The sequence below is a fragment of the Anolis carolinensis genome, unplaced genomic scaffold (genome assembly GCF_035594765.1).
Source record: "Anolis carolinensis isolate JA03-04 unplaced genomic scaffold, rAnoCar3.1.pri scaffold_15, whole genome shotgun sequence".
Taxonomy (NCBI): Eukaryota; Metazoa; Chordata; class Lepidosauria; order Squamata; family Dactyloidae; genus Anolis; species Anolis carolinensis.
The window spans coordinates 6,188,904-6,212,280 of NW_026943826.1; the positions used below are offsets into that span (position 1 = coordinate 6,188,904).

The following is a 23,377-nucleotide window of genomic DNA, read 5'->3' on the forward strand; positions in this document are numbered from 1 at the left end:
CGACAGATGGCCACCCGGCCTTGCGGGCCATGGCTGCGCGGGCTCCGTCCCGTCATTCGTTCCTTCCCTGACAGGCCATGAAGAGGAGAAAGAGAAGGAAGATGTCTCCCTCCAGGCCGGCCTGAGGGAGAGGACCAGCCCTGAGGTAAGAGACGTTTTCGGGCGACGACATTTTCCTCAGCTCTTGTCGAATCCCATTTCCTCTCAGTCCTCCATCTTTTACCTCAGGCGCTTCAGTCTGCAGCGTCATTCTCCTCACGAGGCGCCTCCAACTCTACACAGGCCTGGGCCTAGTTGGGCCTTCCCTTGAGGCCTTTCGGACTCCAACTCCCACCATTCCTCACCGCCTCAGGCCCTTTCCTTTTACGAATTTAGCACCTCAACATTGCAATGTCTCGAAAACATTTGACTACAAAAACTAAAAGGCAGACTGCGTTGGATAATCCAGAGCATTGGATAAGCGAATGTTGGATAAGTGAGACTCTACTGCAGGGGTCCCCAAACTTTTTAAGCCGAGGGCCGGTCCACAATCCTTCAGACTGTTGAGGGGCCGGATTATCATTTGAAAAAAATACACACTGCATATGTCTTATTTGTAGTGCAAAAACAACAACAACAAGAACAATGAAAGAACAATACAATATTTAAAAATAAAAACAATTTTAACCAACATACATTTATCAGGATTTCAATAGGAATGTGGTCCTGCTTCTGGCCAATGAGATAGTCAAGTTAATTAGGGTTGTTGTTGTTGTTATTGTTGTGTGCTTTCAAGTCATTTCAGACTTTGGGTGAGCCTAAGTCTAAAATTTATTTATTTATTATTTACTGCATTTATTTACTACATTTGTATCACACCCTTCTGACCCCAAAGGGGACTCAGAGTGGCTTACAAATTATATGTACATACAATATATTATATTATTAGCATAGCACAATATTAGCATTATATATTACTATATTGAACTATACCACTATACTGTAATATTATTAGTAATATTATATGTAATATACAATATATAATTAATATTATTATATGGTATTATTATTAGTGTTATATTGTATTACATTATAATATTATTATCAATATTATATGTATATACAATATATTATAAAACTGAGAGCGGGGGCCAGGTAAATGACCTCGGAGGGCCGCATCCGGCCCCCGGGCCTTAGTATTTGCTTGAACTGTATGTATTTGTGTTGTCGAAGGCTTTCATGGCTGGAATCACTGTGTTGATGTGAGTTTTCCGGGCTGTATGGCCATGTTCCAGAAGCATTCTCTCCTGACGTTTCGCCCACACCTATGGCAAGCATCATGTTGGAAACTAGACACGTGGGGTTGAAACATCAGGAGAGAATGCTTCTATGGGTTGCTGTGAGTTTTCCAGGCTGGCCATGTTCCAGAAGCATTCTCTCCTGACGTTTCGCCCACACCTATGGCAGGCATCATGTTGGAAACTAGACACGTGGGGTTGAAACATCAGGAGAGAATGCTTCTATGGGTTGCTGTGAGTTTTCCAGGCTGGCCATGTTCCAGAAGCATTCTCTCCTGACGTTTCGCCCCCACCTATGGCAGGCATCATGTTGGAAACTAGACACGTGGGGTTGAAACATCAGGAGAGAATGCTTCTATGGGTTGCTGTGAGTTTTCCAGGCTGGCCATGTCCCAGAAGCATTCTCTCCTGATGTTTCGCCCACATCTATGGCAGGCATCCTGGCTTGATCTTCTGAGTGCGGGGAGGGTCCTAAGAAATATTTAATGCTCCAAAGGCAATTTAAAATAGTGCAACAGTGCCACCTAGTAGCTGCAAGAAGTAATACAATAGGTTAAGAAGGGAGTTCTGTATGTTAATTCATTGAAAATACATAAATAATAATTACTGTATATACTCGAGTATAAGCCTAGTTTTTCAGCCCTTTTTTTAAGACTGAAAAAGCCCTCCTCGGCTTATACTCTGGTGAGGGTCCTGGTCAGCTTATACTCAAGAATATATGGTACATTTATTATTTTTCTCATTTACCTCACAACCTCTGAGGATGCCTGCCATAGATGTGGGCGAAACGTCAGGAGAGAATGCTTCTGGAACATGGTCACACAGCCCGAAAGACATACAATAGCCCTATTATAGCATTTATTATTGTACTCTATTATTGTTGCTACTATTACATTTATTTTACTCTATTTCTATTATTATTAATACATTTATTATTTCACTCTGATGTTATTATTATTATTATTATTATTATTATTGCATTTATTATTTTACTCTATTGTTACATGTATTATTTTCCTGTATTTATTATTATTATTATTATTACATGTATTATTTTACTCTGTTATTATTAAAAGGATACATAAGCACATTTACATTGAGAATAATGATTTGATCAGAGTTGGACAGTCTTATCTTAAATTACAGCTTTATGTAAATATTCAAAAACATTTAACCTACCGATGCCTCAATTGATGCAATTTTATTGGTACAGTAGAGTCTCACTTATCCAACATAAACGGGCCGGCAGAACATTGGATAAGCAAATATGTTGTATAATAAGGAGGCATTAAGGAAAAGCCTATTAAACATCAAATTCGGTTATGATTTTACAAATTAAGCACCAAAACATCATGTTATACAACAAATTTGACAGAAAAAGTAGTTCAATATGCAGTAATGCTATGTAGTAATTACTGTATTTATGAATTTAGCACCAAAATATCATGATGTATTGAAAACATTGTCTACAAAAATGCCTTGGATAATCCAGAACGTTGGCTAAGCGAGTGTTGGATAAGTGAGACTACTGTATTATTTTACTCTATTATTATTAAAAGGATACATAAGCACATTTACATTGAAGAAGATGAGAATAACGATTTGATCAGAGTTGGACAGTCTTATCTTAAATTTAAGCTTTATGTAAATATTCAGAAATATTTAACCTACCGATGCCTCAATTAATGTAATTTTATTGGTATCTATTTTTATTTCTGAAATTTACCAGCCTCGGCTTATACTGGAGTCAATGTTTTCCCAGTTTTTTTGTGGTAAAATTAGGTGCCTCGGCTTATATTCGGGTCAGCTTATACTTGATTATATACTGTATACTGTAAAACTGTATACTGTAAAACCCCAGGGGGTTTTTAATAATCTATCCTGTTTTTATTACGATTTTACCATTTATGTGTTTTAAATGCAATTTTTTATCCTGTATTTTTGTTTTAATTGGTATATTGTATTACTGTTTTATCTTTTTATAGTGTGATTTCTATTATGTTGCCTATGTTTTGTTCTATATTGTTTGGGCCTCTGCCCCATGTAAGCCACCCTGAGTCCCAACGGGGAGATGGTGGCGGGGTATAAATAAAGTATTATTATTATTATTATTATTATTATTATTATTATTATTATGGCACAGCAAACAAGATAGACATGCTGGATTTCATATCACAAAATCACAAGTCGAACACTTCCCAAGTGTCTAGGACTGTGTGATGTATTTTCGGATGATGCTGCAGATCCCAGTAGGGTGGCCTTTTATTATTATTATTATTATTAATATTATTATTATTATTTTATTGTATGACACAGCAAACAAGATAGATATGCTGGTTTTCGTTTCACTAAATCACAAGTCGAACACTTCCCAAGTGTCCAGGATTGTGTGATGTATTTTCGGATGATGCGTGCAGATCCCAGCAGGGTTGTTGTTGTTTTTATTATTATTATTATTATTATTATTATTATTATTATTATGGGCAAAGGTGTAAAACATTCCTATCCACCAGTAGAAAGTCAAACAGCCCCAGTTGTTAAAAAATAAGTTTATTTTCAAGTAGAAAATAAAAATGCAGAGTAACAAATGCAGTGCAACCAACTTCTTTTCAAAACAATTTAAACATATGTTCACAACACACAAATAATATAACAATCCAGCTCCGTTCTTGGGGATTGAAAGACTTATTTGAACTTGCGATTCTCTCAGTTCCCTTCCTTTCCAATATCGGCTAAAGCAAAAACGGCTGAAAATTGGCAAAAACCGGAATCGAGTCTAAACTCACCCCAAAGGAGATGCGAGATAAAACAATTTGGCCTCCCTAGAAAACATGAATCTAGCTTTCCAATGCAACTGGTGATCAAACCCAGCTTGAGAGTGACTGGGCCTTTTTTCCTTCCAGAGGACTAGAACCGTGACTTTTTGCAACCCATTTTGGAAATCAGTGGTAGCCTTTTTAGGGATAATGACTTAGGTGGGAGTGGGGCCCTTCCTGCCAATTCCATTGGGGCAGGAAAGACCCTTCGGGGATGAAGGGTTGCCCTCCTCCGGGGTGAAGGAGCCTTGGATAGGACGTGTAGTACGGCTGGGATGCACTCATCGGAGGGGATGCAGGGAAAAAGTAGGGCTGAGGTGGAGCTGGGAGGAAATAAGGGGGTCCTGGGTGCGAATCTGGGTGAACCGGAGGAGGCGGAGGAGGAGGGTCATATGGAGGCCTCTGGTTGGGTCTCCGTCTCTGTCTCCGGAATCTCCCTCCTTCGAACATGCCCCGGTAGGCCGGGTCCAGGGCCCACAGGCTGCCCTTGCCGTGGCCCTTTTCCCGGGGCGTCCGGATGAAGCAGGCGTTGAGGCTGAGGTTGTGCCGGACGCTGTTCTGCCAGCCCTTCTGGCTCAGGCGGAAGAAGGGGAAGCGGGCCGAGATGGCCTGGTAGATGGCCTTCAAGGGCAAGCAGCCCTCGGGGCTCCCCTCCAAGGCCATGGCGATCAGGGCCGCGTAGGAATAAGGGGGCCTCTTCCACTCCCCTTCGCCCCCGCTCGATGCCTCTCCGTCTCCTTTCTCCATCCTTTCACACCTGGAAGTAAAGGAGAGGCAGGTGAGGTGCATCTGCACTGGAAAATGGATGGTGAACTATCTCAGTGCTGGAGAGCAGCTGCAGTGAATCACTGCAATGAATCACTCTGACCAGGAGGTCATGGGTTCGAGGCCCACTTGGAGCCTATGTTTGTCTTGTCTTTGTTCTATGTTAAAAGGCATTGAATGTTTGCCTATATGTGTAATGTGTAATGAGTCCCCTTTGGGGTGAGAAGGGCGGAATATAAATGCTGTAAATCTAATCTAATCTATCTAAGTCTAAATTAAATCTAAATCTAAATCCATAATAAAAGTGAAAACCCGTAGTTGTGTATGTGGCACGGATGTCTGCTCACACAGACAGCCTCCGGCCTCCACAAACAGGCTCTAGTTCCCAGGGTTAAGAATCCAGCAAGTCACTCTTTTCCACTGACTTTGAGGTCACAGCGAGCGCCATGAACATGCAGCCCAGCCCCTGCCAATGTCCTTCCCAAACACTACGGCCCACCACCCAAGGAATGCTTCCATTTGGGGACCATTTCATCGTAGATTTTACTTTTTCTTCCATCACAGGCAGGCATCCCAGGGTTCTCCATTGCTGTGGAATTTGCATGGCCCCGCCCACTGCTCTTTATATATCTGTGGAATATTGTCCAGGGCGGGAGAAAGAACTCTTGTCTGAGCCAAATAGGAATGTTGCCATTGGCCAGCTTGATTAGCATTGAATAGCCTTGTAGCTTTAAAGTCTGGCTGCTTCCTGCCTGGAGGAATTATTATTAACATTAGTTAGACATTGACAAAATTACGATCTGCCAACTGCAAAAGGCCACCCTACTGGGATCTGCGTGCATCGTCCAAAAATACATCACACAGTCCTAAACGCTTGGGAAGTGTTCAACTTGTGATACGAAATCCAGCATATCTATCTTGTTTGCTGTGTCAGACTATGTCGTTGTGTCAATAATATTAATAATAATAATACTAATAATACAGTGGAGTCTCACTTATCCAAGACTTGCTTATCCAAGTTCTGGATTATCCAAGGCATTTTTGTAGTCAGTGTTTCAATATATCGTGATATTTTGGTGCTAAATTCGTCAATACAGTTACAACATAACATGACTGCGTATTTAACTACTTTTTCTATCAAATGTGTTGTATAACATGATAAAATACAGTAGAGTCTCACTTATCCAACATAAACGGGCTGGCAGAACGTTGGATAAGTGAATATGTTGGATAATAAGGAGGGATTAAGGAAAAACCTATTAAACATCAAATTAGGTTATGATTTTACAAATTAAGCACCAAAACATCATGTTATACAACAAATTTGGCAGAAAAAGTAGTTCAATACACAGTAATGCTATGTAGTAATTACTGTATTTATGAATTTAGCACCAAAATATCACGATACAGTAGAGTCTCACTTATCCAACACTCGCTTATCCAACATTCTGGATTATCCAATGCATTTTTGTAGTCAATGTTTTCAATATATCGTGATATTTTGGTGCTAAATTCATAAATACAGTAATTACTACATAGCATTACTGCGTATAGAACTACTTTTTCTGCCAAATGTGTTGTCTAACATGATGTTTTGGTGCTTAATTTGTAAAATCATAACCTAATTTGATGTTTAATAGGCTTTTCCTTAATGCCTCCTTCTTATCCAACATATTCGCTTATCCAACATTCTGCCGGCCCGTTTATGTTGGATAAGTGAGACTCGACTGTATTTTGAAATCATTGACTACAAAACTGTGTTGGATAATCCAGAACGTTGGATAAGTGAGACTCTACTGTATTTTGAAATCATTGACTACAAAACTGCATTGGATAATCCAGAACGTTGGATAAGTGAGACTCTACTGTACACAGCAAGAACCAAACGATTTTAACAATTTTAAAACTTCAAGATAAACACAAAGGATTCCCCCCAGTAAGCAGCCAGGCTCTAATGCTGCAAGGCCATTCAATGCTAATGAAGTTGGCCAATTACAGCATTCACACTTACCTCCAACAGACAAAACCCCACTTTGCTTAGTTTCCAACAGAGCCCTCAACCTCTGAAGATGCCTGCCATAGATGTGAGTGAAATGTCAGGAGAGAATGCTTCTGGAACATGGCCATACACCCCGAAATACTCACAGCAACCCAGTGATTCCGGTCTTTCCTTCAATATCTTTCTATGGAGGCTCAATAAATAACATTTCCTCCCAAGGGGTCTTACCTCTCCAAAGCTGGTGAAAATATGCCAAATTTGCAAGGCAAGGGCTATTTGAGGAGGGTCCTTTTCTCCCAACAGGTTTTAGATTTCTTTTGGACGGGTAGGTTTCTTCCGTATGGCTTTCTGGCCCCAAGTTTTCCCAGCTCTGCCACTCTGGGCTCAATCCCTGCCCTTTTCATGCTTTTCCCATTACTCGAGGTTCACAGACGGGTCACGAAAAGATGTAACTAACTATCGCTGGCAGTCAAAACAAGGCCCAAATGATACACAGTGAAGCCTTTTGATCCCAAGATGAATTTGGGACTAACTGCCAGCCCAACATGTGTGTCAAGAAAGGAAGAGTGAAGCAAAGGCACAATTAGATATAAGACCTACTTTGGGGCTTGATCAAGAGAGAAACACGTAATAATATTCATAATAATAATGATAATAATAATAGCATATATACTGTATATACTCAAGTATAAGTCAAGTTTTTCAGCCCTTTTTTAAAGACTGAAAAAGCCCTCCTCGGCTTATACTCGGGTGAGGGTCCTGGTTGGCTTATATTTGGGTCAGCTTATACTCGAGAATATATGGTACATTTATTATTTTTCTCATTTATTATAGCATTTATTATTGTACTCTATTATTGTTGGTATTACATTTCTTTTACTCTATTTTTATTATTATTGATACATTTATTATTTCACTATGATCTTATTATTATTATTATTATTATTATTGCATTTATTATTTTATTCTATTTATTATTACATGTATTATTTTCCTGTATTTATTTTATTATGACACAGCAAACAAGATAGATATGCAGGATTTCCGAAAATACATCACACAGTCCTAGACACTTGGGAAGTGTTCGACTTGTGATTTTGTGATATGAAATCCTGTATTATTTATTATTATTATTATTATTATTATTATTATTATTATTATTTTCTCTATTATTATTGGTATTGTTACATTTATTATTTTTCTCTATTATTGGTATTATTACATTTATTATTTTTCTCTATTATTGTTGATATTATTACATTTATCATTTTTCTCTATTATTATTACAGTAGTCTCACTTATCCAACATAAACGGGCCAGCAGAATGTTGGATAAGCGAATATGTTGGATAATAAGGAGAGATTACGGAAAAGCCTATTAAACATCAAATTAGGTTATGATTTTACAAATTAAGCACCAAAACATCATGTTATACAAATTTTACAGAAAAAGGAGTTCAATACGCAGTAATGCTATGTAGTAATTACTGTATTTCTGAATTTAGCACCAGAATATCACAATATATTGAAAACATTGACTACAAAAATGTGTTGGATAATCCAGAACGTTGGATAAGCGAGTGTTGGATAAGTGAGACTCTACTGTATTAATAATACATTTATTATTTCACTCTGATCTTATTATTATTTCATTTATTATTTTACTCTATTATTAAATGTATTATTTCACTCTATTATTATTAAAAGGATACATAAGCACATTTTCATTGAAGAAGATAAGAATAATGATTTGATCAGAGTTGGACAATCTTATCTTAAATTAGAGCTTGATGTAAATATTCAAAAACGTTTAACCTACTGATGCCTCAATTAATGTAATTTCATTGCTATCTGTTTTTATTTCTGAAATTTACCAGTCTCGGCTTATACTGGAGTCAATGTTTTCCCAGTTTTTTTGGTGGTAAAATTAGGTGCCTCAGCTTATATTCAGGTCAGCTTATACTCGAGTATATACGGTATCTCGTTTGCTGTGTCATATTCTGTCTTTGTGCCAATAATAAATAATAATACTTTGATTTGTGATTTTGTGATACGAAAATCTCGTTTGCTGTGTCATACTCCGTCTTTGTGTCAATAATAATAATAATAATAATAATAATAATAATAATAATAATAATATCATAGGCCCTTGGGAAGAGCCCGATATTCGGAGACAAATCCCAAACACTTGGACCTAACGTGCATGTGTGTTGTGTTATGTACATGTAAATAATAACAACAATAACAACAGGTGGTCTCCTTAACTGGCTAAGAGAACCAAGGATGCCATAGTAGTTTTGTTACTTGGTAGGTTTAATATGTTTATGTTTTATTTGATTATTTAAATGTTGTGAGTAGTTGTCATAATTTGTTATAGGTGTTTTATTCAAGGGGTGGTTTGTTCATTTTGTATTGTTATGGCCTAGTCAGTGGGTTAAATCTTTGTGCCAGCAGGACTGCTGACTTGAAGGTTGGGTTGCTGACCTGAAGGTTGCTGGTTTGAATCCAACCCGGGGAGAGCGCGGATGAGCTCCCTCTGTCAGCTCCAACTCCCCATGCGGGGACATGAGAAAAGCCTCCCACAAGGATGGTAAAAACATCAAAACATCCGGGTAACATCGCCTGGGCAATGTCCTTGTAGACGGCCAATTCTCTCACACCAGAAGTGACTTGCAGTTTCTCAAGTCGCTCCTGACACGATTTTTTTTTAATGTTTGCCATCCTTTGTTGGAAACTGCCCTGACTGTCCCCTTAGTGAGATAGAGTGGTCTACAAAGAAATAATAATAATAATAATAATAATAATAATAATAATAATAATTCTTTAGCTGCCTCATTTGGCCAGGTCACAATATATTGCCTTGGACCCCAATGCCTTTATATACAAAACATGAAGCACAAAATGCAATCTTGCCTTTGGTTAGGGCAGTGGTTCCCAACTTTCTCAATGCCGCAACCCCTTAATACAGTTCCTCATGTTATGGTGACCCCCAACCATAAAATCATTTTTGTCGCTACTTCATAACTCTCATTTTACTACTGTTATGAATCGTAATGTAAGTATCTGATATGCAGGATATATCACTGGACCAGATTTGGCACAAATACCCGATATGCCCAAATTTAAATACTGGTGGAGTTTGGGGGAAATAGACCTTGACATTTGGGAGTTGTAGTTGCTGGGATTTATAGTTCACCTGCCATCAAAGAGCAATCTGAACTCCACCAACGATGGAATTGTACCAAACTTGGCATACAGTACTTTCATGTCCAACAGAAAATACTAGAACGGTTTGGTAGGCATTGATCTTGAGCAGGGGTCCCCAAACTAAGGCCCGGGGGCTCGGGCTGTGGCGCAGGCTGGAGAGCAGATGCAATGAATCACTGCAATGAATCACTCAGGTCATGAGTTCGAGGCCCGCTCGGAGCCTATGTTTGTCTTGTCTTCGTTCTATGTTAAAAGGCATTAAATGTTTGCCTATATGTGTAATGTGATCCGCCCTGAGTCCCCTTCGGGGTGAGAAAGAAGGGCGGAATATAAATGCTGTAAATAAATAAATAAATAAATAAATAATCGAAGACATTTATCCGGCCCCCACGGCGAAGGGGGTTGGGATAAATGACCCAAGGGGTCTCTTCTTCTCTTACAACCCTTATTATTATGATTATGATTATGATTATTATTAGCATTGAGGCTGGGTGGCCATCTGTCAGGGGTGCTTTGCTTGCGCTTTTGATGCACAAAGGCAGAAGGGGATTGGACTAAATGGCCCAAAGGGTCTCTTCCAACCCTCTTTATTATTATTATTATTATTATTATTATTATTATTATTATTATATTAGTATTAACATTGAGGCTGGGTGGCCATCTGTCAGGGGTGCTTTGCTTGTGCTTTTGGTGCACAAAGGCAGGAGGTTGGACTCAATGGGCCAAAGGGTCTCTTCCAACCATCTTTTTTATTGTTGTTGTTGTTGTTGTTATTAATTATTATTGCTCGGTGGCCAACTATAGTCCGGCCCTCCAACGGTCTGAAGGATCGTGAACTGGCCCCCTGTTTAAAGTTTGGGGACCCCTGATCTTGAGTTTTGGAGTTGTAGTTCACCAACATCCAGAGAGCACTGTGGACTCCAAACAATGATGGGTCTGGACCAGACTTGGCACAAATACTCAACATGCCATCGTTGTCGAGAGTTCCAACTATTTATTCGTCTTTTCTTTTTTAATAATGAAAAATAACCTCTCAAAACACAGAACATAAACCTTTTGTGGAGGAAACGGGGCAAAGGAGAACGACAACAACAAAAAACCCCACCATTTTCTCATCAAAAGAGTTAACTTTCCCACCCCGCAGTTGCAAAGTACGAAAGGGGGAAAAGAAAATACTATTTTGCCCTCCTCCACAACCCAAGAATGAATGCAATTAATCCCCCCCGACCCTAAAATTCAAGCCTCGCAGGACACAGTGTATTTTATGCAGATCAAGAGTCATTCCTGAAGGCGGTTGCTTGTACATTCAAGGAGCAAGTCCTCATGGAGTTGGTACAGTATAAGGAAAATCGCTATCTTTGAAGTATCCGATATCTTTGATGCACGAAAAGTTGCAAGGCCGATGGATGCGAGAATATAAAAGAGACGCATTTGAAACCAAAGTTTAGTCTGGTTGTTTCGATTCCGGTGTCTCCCAGAAAAAGGTGGGTTTACTCCCCCGTTTTTTTTGAAGCAATGTGTCATAAACTGCATTAAGGTACCAAGAAGTGAAGACACCGTCGAGTGACGCTTAGGACATGCCTTCGCCTGGTTCAGATAAAGGCTTTGCAGCAAATCCGTGTTCTAGCACCGTTCCCTAGAAGCACTTTTTTTATCCGATGATAGAGAGCACCACATGAGTTAGACAGATATGTTTTGCTAGTTCCATCCAAAAATAATAATAACAACAATTAGAGGCAGCTTGGAAGATTTTGATCACCCACGTTTGGGCTCCAAAAAGAGGTGTAAACATGGCGTGGAGAGCAAAGCATCTCTCCCAAACGCCTCAAAAAAGATACAGGAGCACCCAGGGATTTGAAAGCAAGGACCACAAATCAAGGAAAAGGTGTGAGATGTGTGTGGTGGAGGTTGTTGCAGAGGAAATACATTTGTGCAGACGAGGGAGAATTGGTTACGACGGAAATAAAAAAGATGGATAGAGAGTGATGGATGAATTGATGGATGGATGGAGTTCAGAGAGATAGTGAAGATAAATAAATCAAATAGGTAGGTCAGATTGATGAGAGTAGATAGTGCAGATCAGTGGTTCCCAACCTTTGGGCCTCCAGGTGTTTTGGACTTCAACTCCCAGCCAGCTTACCAGCTGTTAGGAATTGTGGGAGCTGAAGTCCAAAACACCTGGAGGCCCAAAGGTTGGGAACCACTGAGATAGATATGTTCAGATAGATAGATCAGATAGACAGGCAGATAGTTCAGACAGACAGATAGATCAGAGTAGATAGTTCAGATAGATCAGATAGACAAGCTAGTTCAGATGGATGGATGGAGATCAAATAGATAGATAGATAGATAAGATAGATCAGACTAGATAGTTCAGATAGATAAATAAGTTCAGATAGATAGTTCAGATAGGTAGATAGATCAGATAGACAAACATAGTTCAGATGGATGGATGGAGATCAAATAGATAGATAGATAGATAGATAGATAGATAGATAGATAGATAGATAAGATAGATCAGAGTAGATAGTTCAGATAGATAGATCAGATAGACAAGATAGTTCAGATGGATGGATGGAGATCAAATAGATAGTTAAAATAGATAGATAGATAGATCAGAGTAGATAGTTCAGATAGGTAGATAGATCAGATAGACAAACATAGTTCAGATGGATGGATGGAGATCAAACACATAGTTAAGATAGATAGATCAGAGTAGATAGCTCAGATAGATAGTTCAGATAGACAGACAAGATAGTTCAGATGGATGGATGGAGATCAAATAGATAGTTAAGATAGATAGATAGATAGATAGATAGATAGATAGATAGATAGGAGTAGATAGTTCAGATAGATAGATCAGATAGACAAGATAGTTCAGATGGATGGATGGAGGTCAGATAGATAGATAGATAGATAGATAGATAGATAGATAGATAGATAGATAGATAGATAGATCAGAGTAGATAGTTCAGATAGATAGATAGATCAGTTAGACAGATAGTTCAGATAGATGGATGGAGATCAAACAGATAGTTAAGATAGATAGATAGATAGATCAGATAGTTCAGATAGATAGTTCAGATAGGCAGACAAGATAGTTCAGATGGATGGATGGAGATCAAATAGATAGTTAAAATAGATAGATAGATCAGAGTAGATAGTTCAGATAGATAAATAAGTTCAGATAGATAGTTCAGATAGATAGATAGATAAGATAGATCATAGTTCAGATAGATAGATCAGATAGACAAGATAGTTCAGATGGATGGATGGAGATCAAACACATAGTTTAGATAGATAGATAGATAGATAGATAGATAGATAGATAGATAGATAGATAGATAGATAGATAAGATAGATCAGAGTAGATAGTTCAGATAGATAAATAAGTTCAGATAGATAGTTCAGATAGGTAAATAGATCAGATAGACAGATAGTTCAGATGGATAGATGGAGATCAAATAGATAGATAGATAAGATAGATCAGAGTAGATAGTTCAGATAGATAAATAAGTTCAGATAGTTCAGATAGATAGATAGCTCTGATAGAGAGTTCAGATAACTAGTTAAATCAGATAGATAGATCAGAGTAGATAGTTCAGATAGATAGATCAGATAGATACACAGTTTAGATAGACAGATCAGATAATTCAGATAGACAGTTCTAATAGATGGCTAGAGAAGTGTTTAGATAGATCAAATAGATACATCATCTGATCTATCTGATAGATAGGAGTAGATAGTTCAGATGGATAAGTTCAGATAGATCAGTGGTTCTCAGCCTGGGGTCCCCAGATGTTTTTGGCCTACAACTCCCAGAAATCTCAGCCAGTTTACCAGCTGTTAGGATTTCTGGGAGTTGGAGGTTAAAACATCTGGGGACCCACAGGTTGAGAACCACTGGTGTAGACAGACAGACGGAGTAAGCAGAAGTCTAGTGGGGAGTACAGGATAGTGCTTAGGTTCCGAAGCGGGGAAAATCAGGGAAACAATACACCAGGCGAAGTCTTAGCATCGTCTACGTATTGGTTATGGGAATCGAACTCCCATGTTCCAAACAGCCTCAGGCCCTTTCCTGAGGGGAAAAAGGAAGGGGCCTGAGGCTGTTAGGAATGATGGGAGTTGAAGTCCAAAACACCTGGAGGAAGCGCAGAAGTTGAGCCGACACTAGGTTATGGGCCCAGGTTCCGTAAAGTTTGTTTAAGTGGCTAAGAGGGAAAAGAAAGGGGACCGAAGGTGTTGGGAAGTGTGGGAGTTGAAGTCCAAAATACCTGGAGAGAGGGCCGAAGTTGACCCACAACTGGGTTATGGGCCCAGGATTCATAAAGTTCGTTTAAGTGGCTGAGAGGGAAAGGAAAGGGGACTGAGGCTGTTGGGAATGGTGGGAGTCGAAGCCCAAAACACTTGGAGGAAGAGCACGAGGTGACCCACGCCTGGGTTATGGGCCCAGGATTCATAAAGTTTGTCCATGCCTTGTTTAGAGACATTGCAAGGATGAGACGAGGTCTCTTGGGTGGTACAATCGCCACCGAAACAACATACGAAGAGCCGCTTCCCCGCAATCAATTGCAGCATTTGCAGTACAGCAGCACGTATGTATCGACAGGTAATGTCTCCGAAAGCCACGCCGACGCAGCCCAGCGCCAGTTGTCGGGGCTTGTATCGTTACAGTAGAAGCGGTGCCCCTTTCTAAGGCAGAACACGGCTGCGGGATTGGATAATTAAAATTAAAAACAATTGACTAAGGGAAAAAAAAACAAGTTCTGACAAACTTCAGCACCGGAAAAGTGGCTCCAGCCAGATGGGGAGGAATGAGCTACCAGCCAGGTTCAAGCGAGAATCCCAAAATGGATTGTTTGTCGTCCTCGAGAGAGGGAACCCAATGGGGGCGGACTCCCACGTTTTTGAGGTCCATTAAATGCCTACAAAAGAAGGAAAGGTGTGAAGCGTCGTAGTGGCCGTCGGCCAGATGTCCGCTCTCCTCCCCGAGTCTGTATTTTTCGTCCGCCGTCGGACTCCTTCCTGCCCATCGGAGGAAACGTGGCACCGGCTGCAAGCGAGGAGAGAGAGGAAGGACGCGGATCTTGTCTCTCACCGCAGGCTTCGGTAGAGGAAGGCCGAGGTGAAGACGGCGTTGAGGGTCAGGCTCACGGCGAGGAGGCCCCGGACAGACCAGCAGCCGACGCGACCTTCGTCGAAACCAAAACAGAGAGAAAGAATTAGACTACAAGAAAAAGCCAAAGCTGAAATCAGGACAGTGAATAAAGAGCAACACTCAGAAAGCTGGGGAATTCCAGTCAGGAAACAATCAGGGCCAGCTAACACCCCCCAACAAAGGATTCCCTGGTTGGTTGAGTATGTTTTTATTGTATTCTTTATGTTTAAATATTTTAAATGCATTTTGATATTGTATTTTATGCTGTATTTGGACTTGGTCCCCATGTGAGCCACCCGAGTCCCTTCGGGGAGATGGGGCGGGATACAAAAATAAAGTTTTATTTATTTATTTATTATTATTATTATTATTATTATTATTATTATTATTATTATTCCCCCCAGGCAGGAAGCAGCCAGGCTTTGAAGCTGCAAGGCCATTAAATGCTAATCAAACTGGCCAACTGATGAACCAATCTGGACACAGCATACTATTTGAGAACACAGAAATGCTGGACCACTCTCACAACCACCATGTCAGACAACACAGAGAAGCTATTGAAATCCACAAGCATGTGGACAATGTCGACAGAAAGGAGGAAACCATGAAAAGGAACAAAATCTAGCTACTACTATTAAATAACTCTAGAATGAGGACAGTAAATAAAGAACAACACTCAGAAAACAGGGGAATTCCAGACAGGAAACAATCAGGGCCAGCTAACACCTCCCAACAAAGGATGCCCTCGGGCAGGAAACAACCAGGCTTTAAAGCTGCAAGGCTGTTCAATGCTAATCAAGGTGGGCAATTAATGAACCAACCAGGACGCAGCATACCATCTGAGAACACAGAAATGCTAGACCACTCTCACAACCACCATGTCACACTACACAGAGAAGCCATAGAAATTCATAAACAAGTGGACAATTTCAACAGAAAGGAGGAAACCATGAAAATGAACAAAATCTGGCTACCAGTATTTTTAAAAAAATCTAAAATCAGGATAGTAAATTAAGAACAACACTCAAGAACAACACTAAAATAGGGGAATTCCAGACAGGAAACAATCAGGGCCAGCTAACACCTCCCAACAAAGGATGCCCTTGGGCAGGAAGCAGCAAAGCTTTGAAGCTGCAAGGCTATTCAATGCTGATCAAGCTGGCCAATGGCAACATTCACACTTGCCTCAAACAGACAAAAGAGTTCTTTCTCCCACCCTGGACATTATTCCACAAGTAAAGCTTCCTAGTCCAGGAATGTCCATCGAATCAAGGCATTTAAGTGCCCGAGGATGTTACGATTTTGGCACTCACCCTTCCAGCCGGGACTCTCCTCCCCGTTGGTCGTGGTGTCCACCACGCAGCTGGAACCGTGCGAGGAGTTGTCCGTCTTCTTCGCGGAGCCCTCGCTGCAAAGGCTGCCCGCCTCGAGGACCGCCCTGGTATCTGCGGACAGAGAACGGTTTGCAGGGATATGTTTTCCAGGCTGCATCAATGGGCAAACCTGGGCCCTCCGGGTGTTTTGGACTCCAACTCCCACCATTCCTAACAGCCTCAGGCCCCTTCCTTTTCACCCCCAGCCGCTTAAGCGGCTGGGGGTGAAAAGGAAAGGGCCTGAGGCTGTTAGGAATGGTGGGAGTTGGAGTCCAAAACACCTGGAGGGCCCAAATTTGAAATTTGAGGACCACGGAGATGTATCTACCATGCATTTCTCTCTCAATATGGTTCCTCTTGGGGAAAGCGGGCACGTCGGAGGCGAAGCCGTGGCTTTCCGAGGGGGCGAAGTCCTCGCCGGAGGGGACCCCGTTTTGGGCCGAGAAGAGCATCAGCCGCTGGCCCTTCAAGTTGAGCCGGGCCGGGCTGATGAGTGGTCGGCGGTAGCGCAAGGAACCCGAACTCGAGGCCACGGAACCGGCCACGGATGGGGCGGGCGACGGCACCGGGGAAGGGAGGCAGCTCCCGGAGAGGAGCGAGAAGTATTCTGGCAAAGAGAGAGAAAACTGGATGAGTGTCCTTGACTTAGAAATTGGAAATGCCCCACAACTGTTCCATGTATGTGGCTGAGACAGTGACACCTTTGCTTCCCAATGGTTCAACATGCACAAACGTTGCTTCATTACAAACTAGCATTGCCCAATGGTTTCGTCAGCTTCCTTGCACAGTCTGCATTTTGGGTCATCAGCTGATTTTTCGATCTTGGCCTGAATTGCCTTTGTCCTGATGGCTTGCTCCTGGGCTGCAAGGATCAGGCCTTCTGTCTCCTTCTTCAGGGCCCCATTCGTGAGCCATAGCCAGGTTTTTATTATTATTATTATTATTATTATTATTATTATTATTATTATTATTATTATTATTTTCTTACATATATATTTTCTTACAGCAGCTGAGGAGATGATCAATGGTTTCGTCGGTTTCCTTGCACAGTCTGCATTTTGGGTCATCAGCTGATTTTTCGATCTTGGCCTGAATTGCCTTTGTTCTGATGTCTTGCTCCTAGGCTGCAAGGATCAGGCCTTCTGTCTCCTTCTTCAGGGCCCCATTCGTGAGCCATAGCCAGGTCTTTATTATTATTATTATTATTATTATTATTATTATTATTATTATTATTATTATTTTCTTACATATATATTTTCTTACAGCAGCTGAGGAGATGATCAATGGTTTCGTCAGTTTCCTTGCACAGTCTGCATTTTGGGTCATCAGCTGATTTTTTGATCTTGGCCTTGATTGCCTTTGTCCTGATGGCTTGCTCCTGGGCTGCAAGGATCAGGCCTTCTGTCTCCTTCTTCAGGGCCCCATTCGTGAGCCAGAGCCAGGTCTTCTCCTTATCAGCTTTTCCTTCAATTTTGTCAAGGAACTTTCCGTGCAATGTTTTGTTGTGCCAGATGTCAGCTCTAGTTTGTAGTGCGGTTTTCTTGTACTGATTCTTTGTATGCTGTGTTTTGAGGAGTTTCTGATTTTATTATTATTACTACTATTACTGCTACTACTACTAATAATAATATCTAAATACTTTGTTTCCTTTTTCTTACCTGATGTAGGTGATTCCTTGGAGAAGGACATCTGCGAAGGGGGGCGGCTTCCGCTGAACAAGTATCCCGAATCTTTACAATAAAAATAAATTAAAATAATTAGATCTCTCTGTATAGATATATAAGTCTTATTTCTAACTCTAACAGTCAACGTTGGCTGGGAAATAACTATCGAACCGCGTTGGAGGACGTAGACCCCGGCCTGCGGACCGTACGCAGCCCTTTGAGGTCCTTTCCTCAGCTTTCTGCCCTAAAGTTTAGACAAGTGATTCCCAAAGTGGGGCGCTACTGCCCCCTGGTGGGCGCTGGAGCGATCCAGGGGGCGGTGATGGCACCTACCCTGTTTCCCCTAAAATAAGACATCCCCAGAAAATAAGACCTAGTAGAAGTTTTGCTGAATTGCTAAATATAAGGCCTCCCCCAAAAGTAAGACCTAGCAAAGGTTTTGTTTGGAAGCATGTCCGCCAAACAGAACACCAGAGCATGCAGGATCGGTAAATGTACGTACCATAGAGTGTTGTACATGGAAATAATGGTAGTAACAAGAAATTCTTGATAGGATTCACAATTTGTCTGGTTACGCTGGTTTGTGATGACAACTACTGTACAGTATATAATAAATGTTCATTTTTTTGTTCAACAATAAATGTGAATTCTTCATGGAAAAATAAGACATCCCCTGAAAATAAGACCTACAGCATCTTTGGGAGCAAAAATTAATATAAGACACTGTCTTATTTTTGGAGAAACACGGTATTAGGACACGGGGGCGGGGCCTCTTCCCAAGTGTTGGAGACAGGGCTGAGCCCCTGAGGCACCTGTTAGGACACAGGGGGCGGAGCTAGAGGAGTGGGCGTGGCTTCCCAAGAGCCCAAGACAGTGCTGAGTATCTATACCTTTCCTGAGGCGCTTGTTGGGACACAGGGGGTGGAGCTAGGGAAGGGGGCGGGGCCTCCTTCCAAGAGCCCGAGACATGGCTGAGCCTCTATACCAGGGGTCCCCAAACTTTTTAAGCAGAGGGCCGGTCCACAATCTTTCAGACTGTTGAGGGGTCGATTTATCATTTGAAAAAAATACAAACGAATTCCTATGCATACTGCACATGTCTTATTTGTAGTGCAACAACAACAACAACGAAAGAACAATACAATATTTAAAAATGAAAACAATTTTAAACAACATAAACCTATTAGGATTTCAATGGAAAGTGTGGGCCTGCTACTGGCCAATGAGATAGTCAAGTTAATTAGGATTGTTGTTGTTGTTGTGTGCCTTCAAGTCATGTCAGATTCTGGCCGAGCCTAAGTCTAAAATTAATTATTTATTTACTACATTTATATCCCACCCTTCTCACCCCGAAGGGGACTCAGAGCAGCTGTATGTACATACAATATATTATATTATTAGCATAACACAATATTAGCATTATATATTACTATATTGAACTATATCACTATACTATTCTATAATATGTAATATATAACATATAATTAATATTATTATATGGTATTACTATTAGTATTATATTGTATAACATAGGATTATTATCAATATTATATGTATATAGAATATCTTTTATTAAAACTGATATAAAAATATTATATTATAAAACTGAGGGCGGGGGCCAGATAAATGACCTTGGAGGGCCGCATCTGGCCCCCGGGCCTTAGTTTGGGGACCCCTGCTCTATACCTCTCCTGAGAGGCCTTTTAGGACTAAAGGGCGGGGCTGGGGTGGGGGCGGGGCCTCTTCCGCGGAGCCTCTGTATACCGAACACGGGGGCGGGGTATAGAGGTTCAGCCCCATCAAACACTTGGGAAGAGGCCCCGCCCTGTGTCCTGGCAGGCGCCGCAGGACCGGAATAGAAGCTCAGCCCTGCCTCAGAGCTCGTAACTCCACCCATCCCAGTCCTGGCCGCCCCTTTGTGGCTCCGCCCACCTCCCCCTCCCAGGCCTGCATCTTGGACTAGGGGAGAGGCTCAGCCCCGCCCTCTTGAGCAGGAGCCACGCCCACCCCTCTAAGCCACGCCCCTATTTCCAGGGGATGCTGAGTAATATTTTTTTCTGGAAAGGGGGCGGTAGGCCAAATAAGTTTGGGAACCACTAGTTTAGACCTAGTGTTGCTGAGAGGGGTCGACCGTCCTCTTTGTCCTCAAAGAGGACAGATCCACGTGTGTCTTACCGGTCCTGGCCAGGGACGGGGTGGTGCCCAAGGACAGGGCCCGGTTGAGGCGCCCCGGAAGAGAGGAGGAAGAGGTCCGCCGTGGGGAGCGGAAGAGCGGCGGGGCGAAGGGCAAAGCGCAGGGCCGGGCCGGGAAGAAGGCGGTGGGAGAAGGCAACGGCGGAGGGAAAACGAAGCTGAGCTCTGCGCCACCGTCGAGCGGAATGGGGATCGGGTCACCGGAGAGATATCTGTCAACGAGAAGCAAGAAAGGCATTCGCATGGACGCTGAGCCATCATGATGGTAGGCATTTGATATTGAGTCTCCTTGTGTATAAATAAACATCATCATCATAACAACAACACGTCGTCGTGTGTAATATGTCTTGTGTTGTCGTCGTTTAATGTTATGGTGAACTCTTACTTTTTTTTAATGAGTAGAAAGCTTAAACTGCAAATAGCGGATAACATGTAGAAATAGCAAGATGATATTATATTATACTATACTAATACTATAATACATTGTATATACATGTAATATTAATAATAATATTATGATGTAATACAATGTAATAATAATTATAATTGACTATTATAATTGTATATTTATATTACATGCAATATTACTAATAATATTGCGATATAGTTGTATAATATAATATATTGTATGTATATATACTTGTAAACCGCCCTGAGTCCCCGTCGGGGTGAGAAGGGCGGTACAGTAGAGTCTCACTTATCCAACATAAACGGGCCGGCAGAATGTTGGATAAGCGAATATGTTGGATAATAAGGAGACGTTAAGGAAAAGCCTATTAAACATCAAATTAGGTTATGATTTTACAAATGAAGCACCAAAACATCATGTTAGACAACAAATTTGGCAGAAAAAGTAGTTCAATATGCAGTAATGCTATGTAGTAATTACTGTATTTATGAATTTAGCACCAAAGTATCATGATATATTGAAAACATTGACTACAAAAATGCGTTGGATAATCCAGAACGTTGGATAAGCGAGTGTTGGATAAGTGAGACTCTACTGTATATAAATGTCGCAAATAAATAAATAAATAAATATGTTTTTTCAGTTAAGTTACTGCTAATATGCACTCAATGTCATAATTAACTGGTTGATTGACTAACAGACATGTAGATATGCATGTATACGACAGGAGAGAATGCTTCTGGAACATGGACAGACAGCCCAGAAAGCTCACAGCAACCCAAACAATACTGAAGTAATATTTTGCAGAATACACAGTTTTCTGGGTACATTTTTTTGGGGTGAGAAAAACATTACTTTGGTCCAAAAGTACTGATGTATAATAATAATAATAATAATAATAATAATAATAATAATAATAATAATAATAATAATAATAGAATAATAAATGCATAAAAGTCATAATTTCCTGAATTAGAACAAAAACAAGGGGACTGACCCACCAAATAATTAACCATGTTGCAAAGAGAGGTAGATATTATTATATTATTATTGACACAAAGACACAGTATGACACAGCAAACGAAATATATATGCTGGATTTCGTACCACAAAATCATAAGTTGAAGACTTCCCAATAATAATAATAATAATAATAGTTGAACTTGGGAAGTGTTCGACTTGTGGTTTTGTGAAACGAAATCCAGCATGTCTATCTTGTTTGCTGTGTCATACAACGCCGTTGTGTCAATAATAATAGTAATTATTATTATTATTAGCTCCTCCAATGATTTTTTTCCTTCAACTGATGAGGAAGGATCATGACTACAATTCCCAGAATTCCCTAGCCTGGGGTCCTGTTTGGGGATCATGGGAAGTGTAGTCTTAATCAAGATCCTGCCATTGTGAATGAATGGAGATGAGAGCTTGGTCTTGTTAGGACTTTAAATACTGAGCTGGACAAAAGAATTCCAGGATCGTTCAAGGGTCTCTATGGACCGGAATCAAAACAATGAATGAACTCTTTTGTGGGAATGTTACGACCCTCCAATTCAGCATTCCATTCCCTCGCTGCTGATTGGCTGCTTGCTCAGGTTAATCTGCATGCCCGGCTCCGATTGGCTAAGAAGGTCCAGGGGAAAAGAGGGAGGGGGGCTTTACTCCTCTTCAAGATTCTGAATGAATGGAAGATGCTCGCGGGAAAATATAAACAATTCCTGTATTGGATTTATTATTTCTGTAGCCAAAAAAGGATGGGTTTTCTTGCGGCTGATGCAGATGTTGACCCCGACAGTGTGGTATAATGATCAAAAAAGCATTTTCAGGGCCTCAGTTCGAATCCTCCCTATTCTGCCCTGCAGGAAGACACAACGAAAACCCTCCCAAAAGATGGCCACCTAACCTGTGCTGACAAAGCTCGCCTTCCAATGCTTGCCGATGCAATCTGCCTTGTCATTCTTAGAAAGACTCAGAAAGAGGGTTGGGAAATGTTTCCTTTGGTGTCCCATAGGGGAATATGGGACTTAAAGTGCAAAAAAGTCATTTTTCTGAGCTCTGAATGTACTCATTGTCTCAGGTCGTTGTTTTTGTGTGTCTTCGCTTTGAAATTGTGGGTGTATATGTGCCATTTCTAAGTTTCTATGGGGATTTTTTTGGTCCAGGATGAATCTAATTCTCAACCTTCGGCATTGAAGGTTTGCCAGTTTGTGTTACTTTGCTGAAAGCCACCCTGAGTCCCTTTGGGGAGATAGGGTGGTCTATAAATAAGGCATTATTATTATTGTTGTTATTGACACACAGACGTTGTATGACACAGCAAACAAGATAGATATGCTGGATTTCGTATCGCAAAACCACAAGTCAAACACTTCCCAAGTGTTTAGGACTGTGATGTATTATTATTTAGGTTTATGTGCAATGGTTCTGTGGAAAAGTGGTTTTAAGTAACTATATGTTTTAGCTGACTAATGTATTTTATGTATTTTATGTCTTGTATTTTATGAATAGTTGTTAATGGTT

General features: G+C 40.8%; 3 protein-coding genes and 1 long non-coding RNA gene across 7 annotated transcripts in view; 1 reads left to right on the plus strand and 3 right to left on the minus strand.

The window, feature by feature from the left end:
* pik3cd (phosphatidylinositol-4,5-bisphosphate 3-kinase catalytic subunit delta) overlaps positions 1-138 on the minus strand; it is an 81,948-nt gene extending 81,810 nt beyond the window's left edge. For both annotated transcript variants that reach the window (XR_010001392.1, XM_062965991.1), the window contains exon 1: positions 1-138. The gene's annotated coding sequence lies outside the window, so the exon portion shown is untranslated.
* The window catches only part of LOC103279284 (uncharacterized), a 25,685-nt gene continuing 2,321 nt past the window's right edge, over positions 14-23,377 (plus strand). The window contains exons 1-3 of one of the 2 annotated variants that reach the window (XR_010001395.1): positions 14-145; positions 15,626-17,777; positions 18,262-18,368. This is a non-coding gene — a long non-coding RNA (uncharacterized LOC103279284). Of the gene's footprint in view, positions 146-15,625; positions 17,778-18,261; positions 20,717-23,377 lie in introns of those variants that run through there. The other variant, XR_010001394.1, reaches the window with a different exon arrangement.
* LOC100568054 (transmembrane protein 201) lies at positions 11,038-18,318 on the minus strand. 2 transcript variants are annotated; one of them, XM_008113627.3, is made up of 4 exons: positions 18,253-18,318; positions 16,923-17,201; positions 16,535-16,666; positions 11,038-15,255 (listed from the first exon to the last, which is right to left on the minus strand). In XM_008113627.3, exons 1-4 carry the CDS (start codon positions 18,281-18,283, stop codon positions 15,158-15,160), a joined length of 540 nt encoding a protein of 179 aa, XP_008111834.2. In that variant the 5' UTR covers positions 18,284-18,318; the 3' UTR covers positions 11,038-15,157. The 2 variants fall into 2 exon arrangements, with proteins under 2 accessions (XP_008111834.2, XP_062822074.1); XM_062966004.1 differs by lacking the exon at positions 18,253-18,318 and having other exon boundaries at positions 16,923-17,337.
* tmem201 (transmembrane protein 201) overlaps positions 20,366-23,377 on the minus strand; it is a 30,484-nt gene continuing 27,472 nt past the window's right edge. The window contains exon 7 of the mRNA XM_062965999.1: positions 20,366-20,663. Coding sequence (XP_062822069.1) covers positions 20,366-20,663 — 298 coding nt within the window. The remainder of the gene's footprint in view (positions 20,664-23,377) is intronic.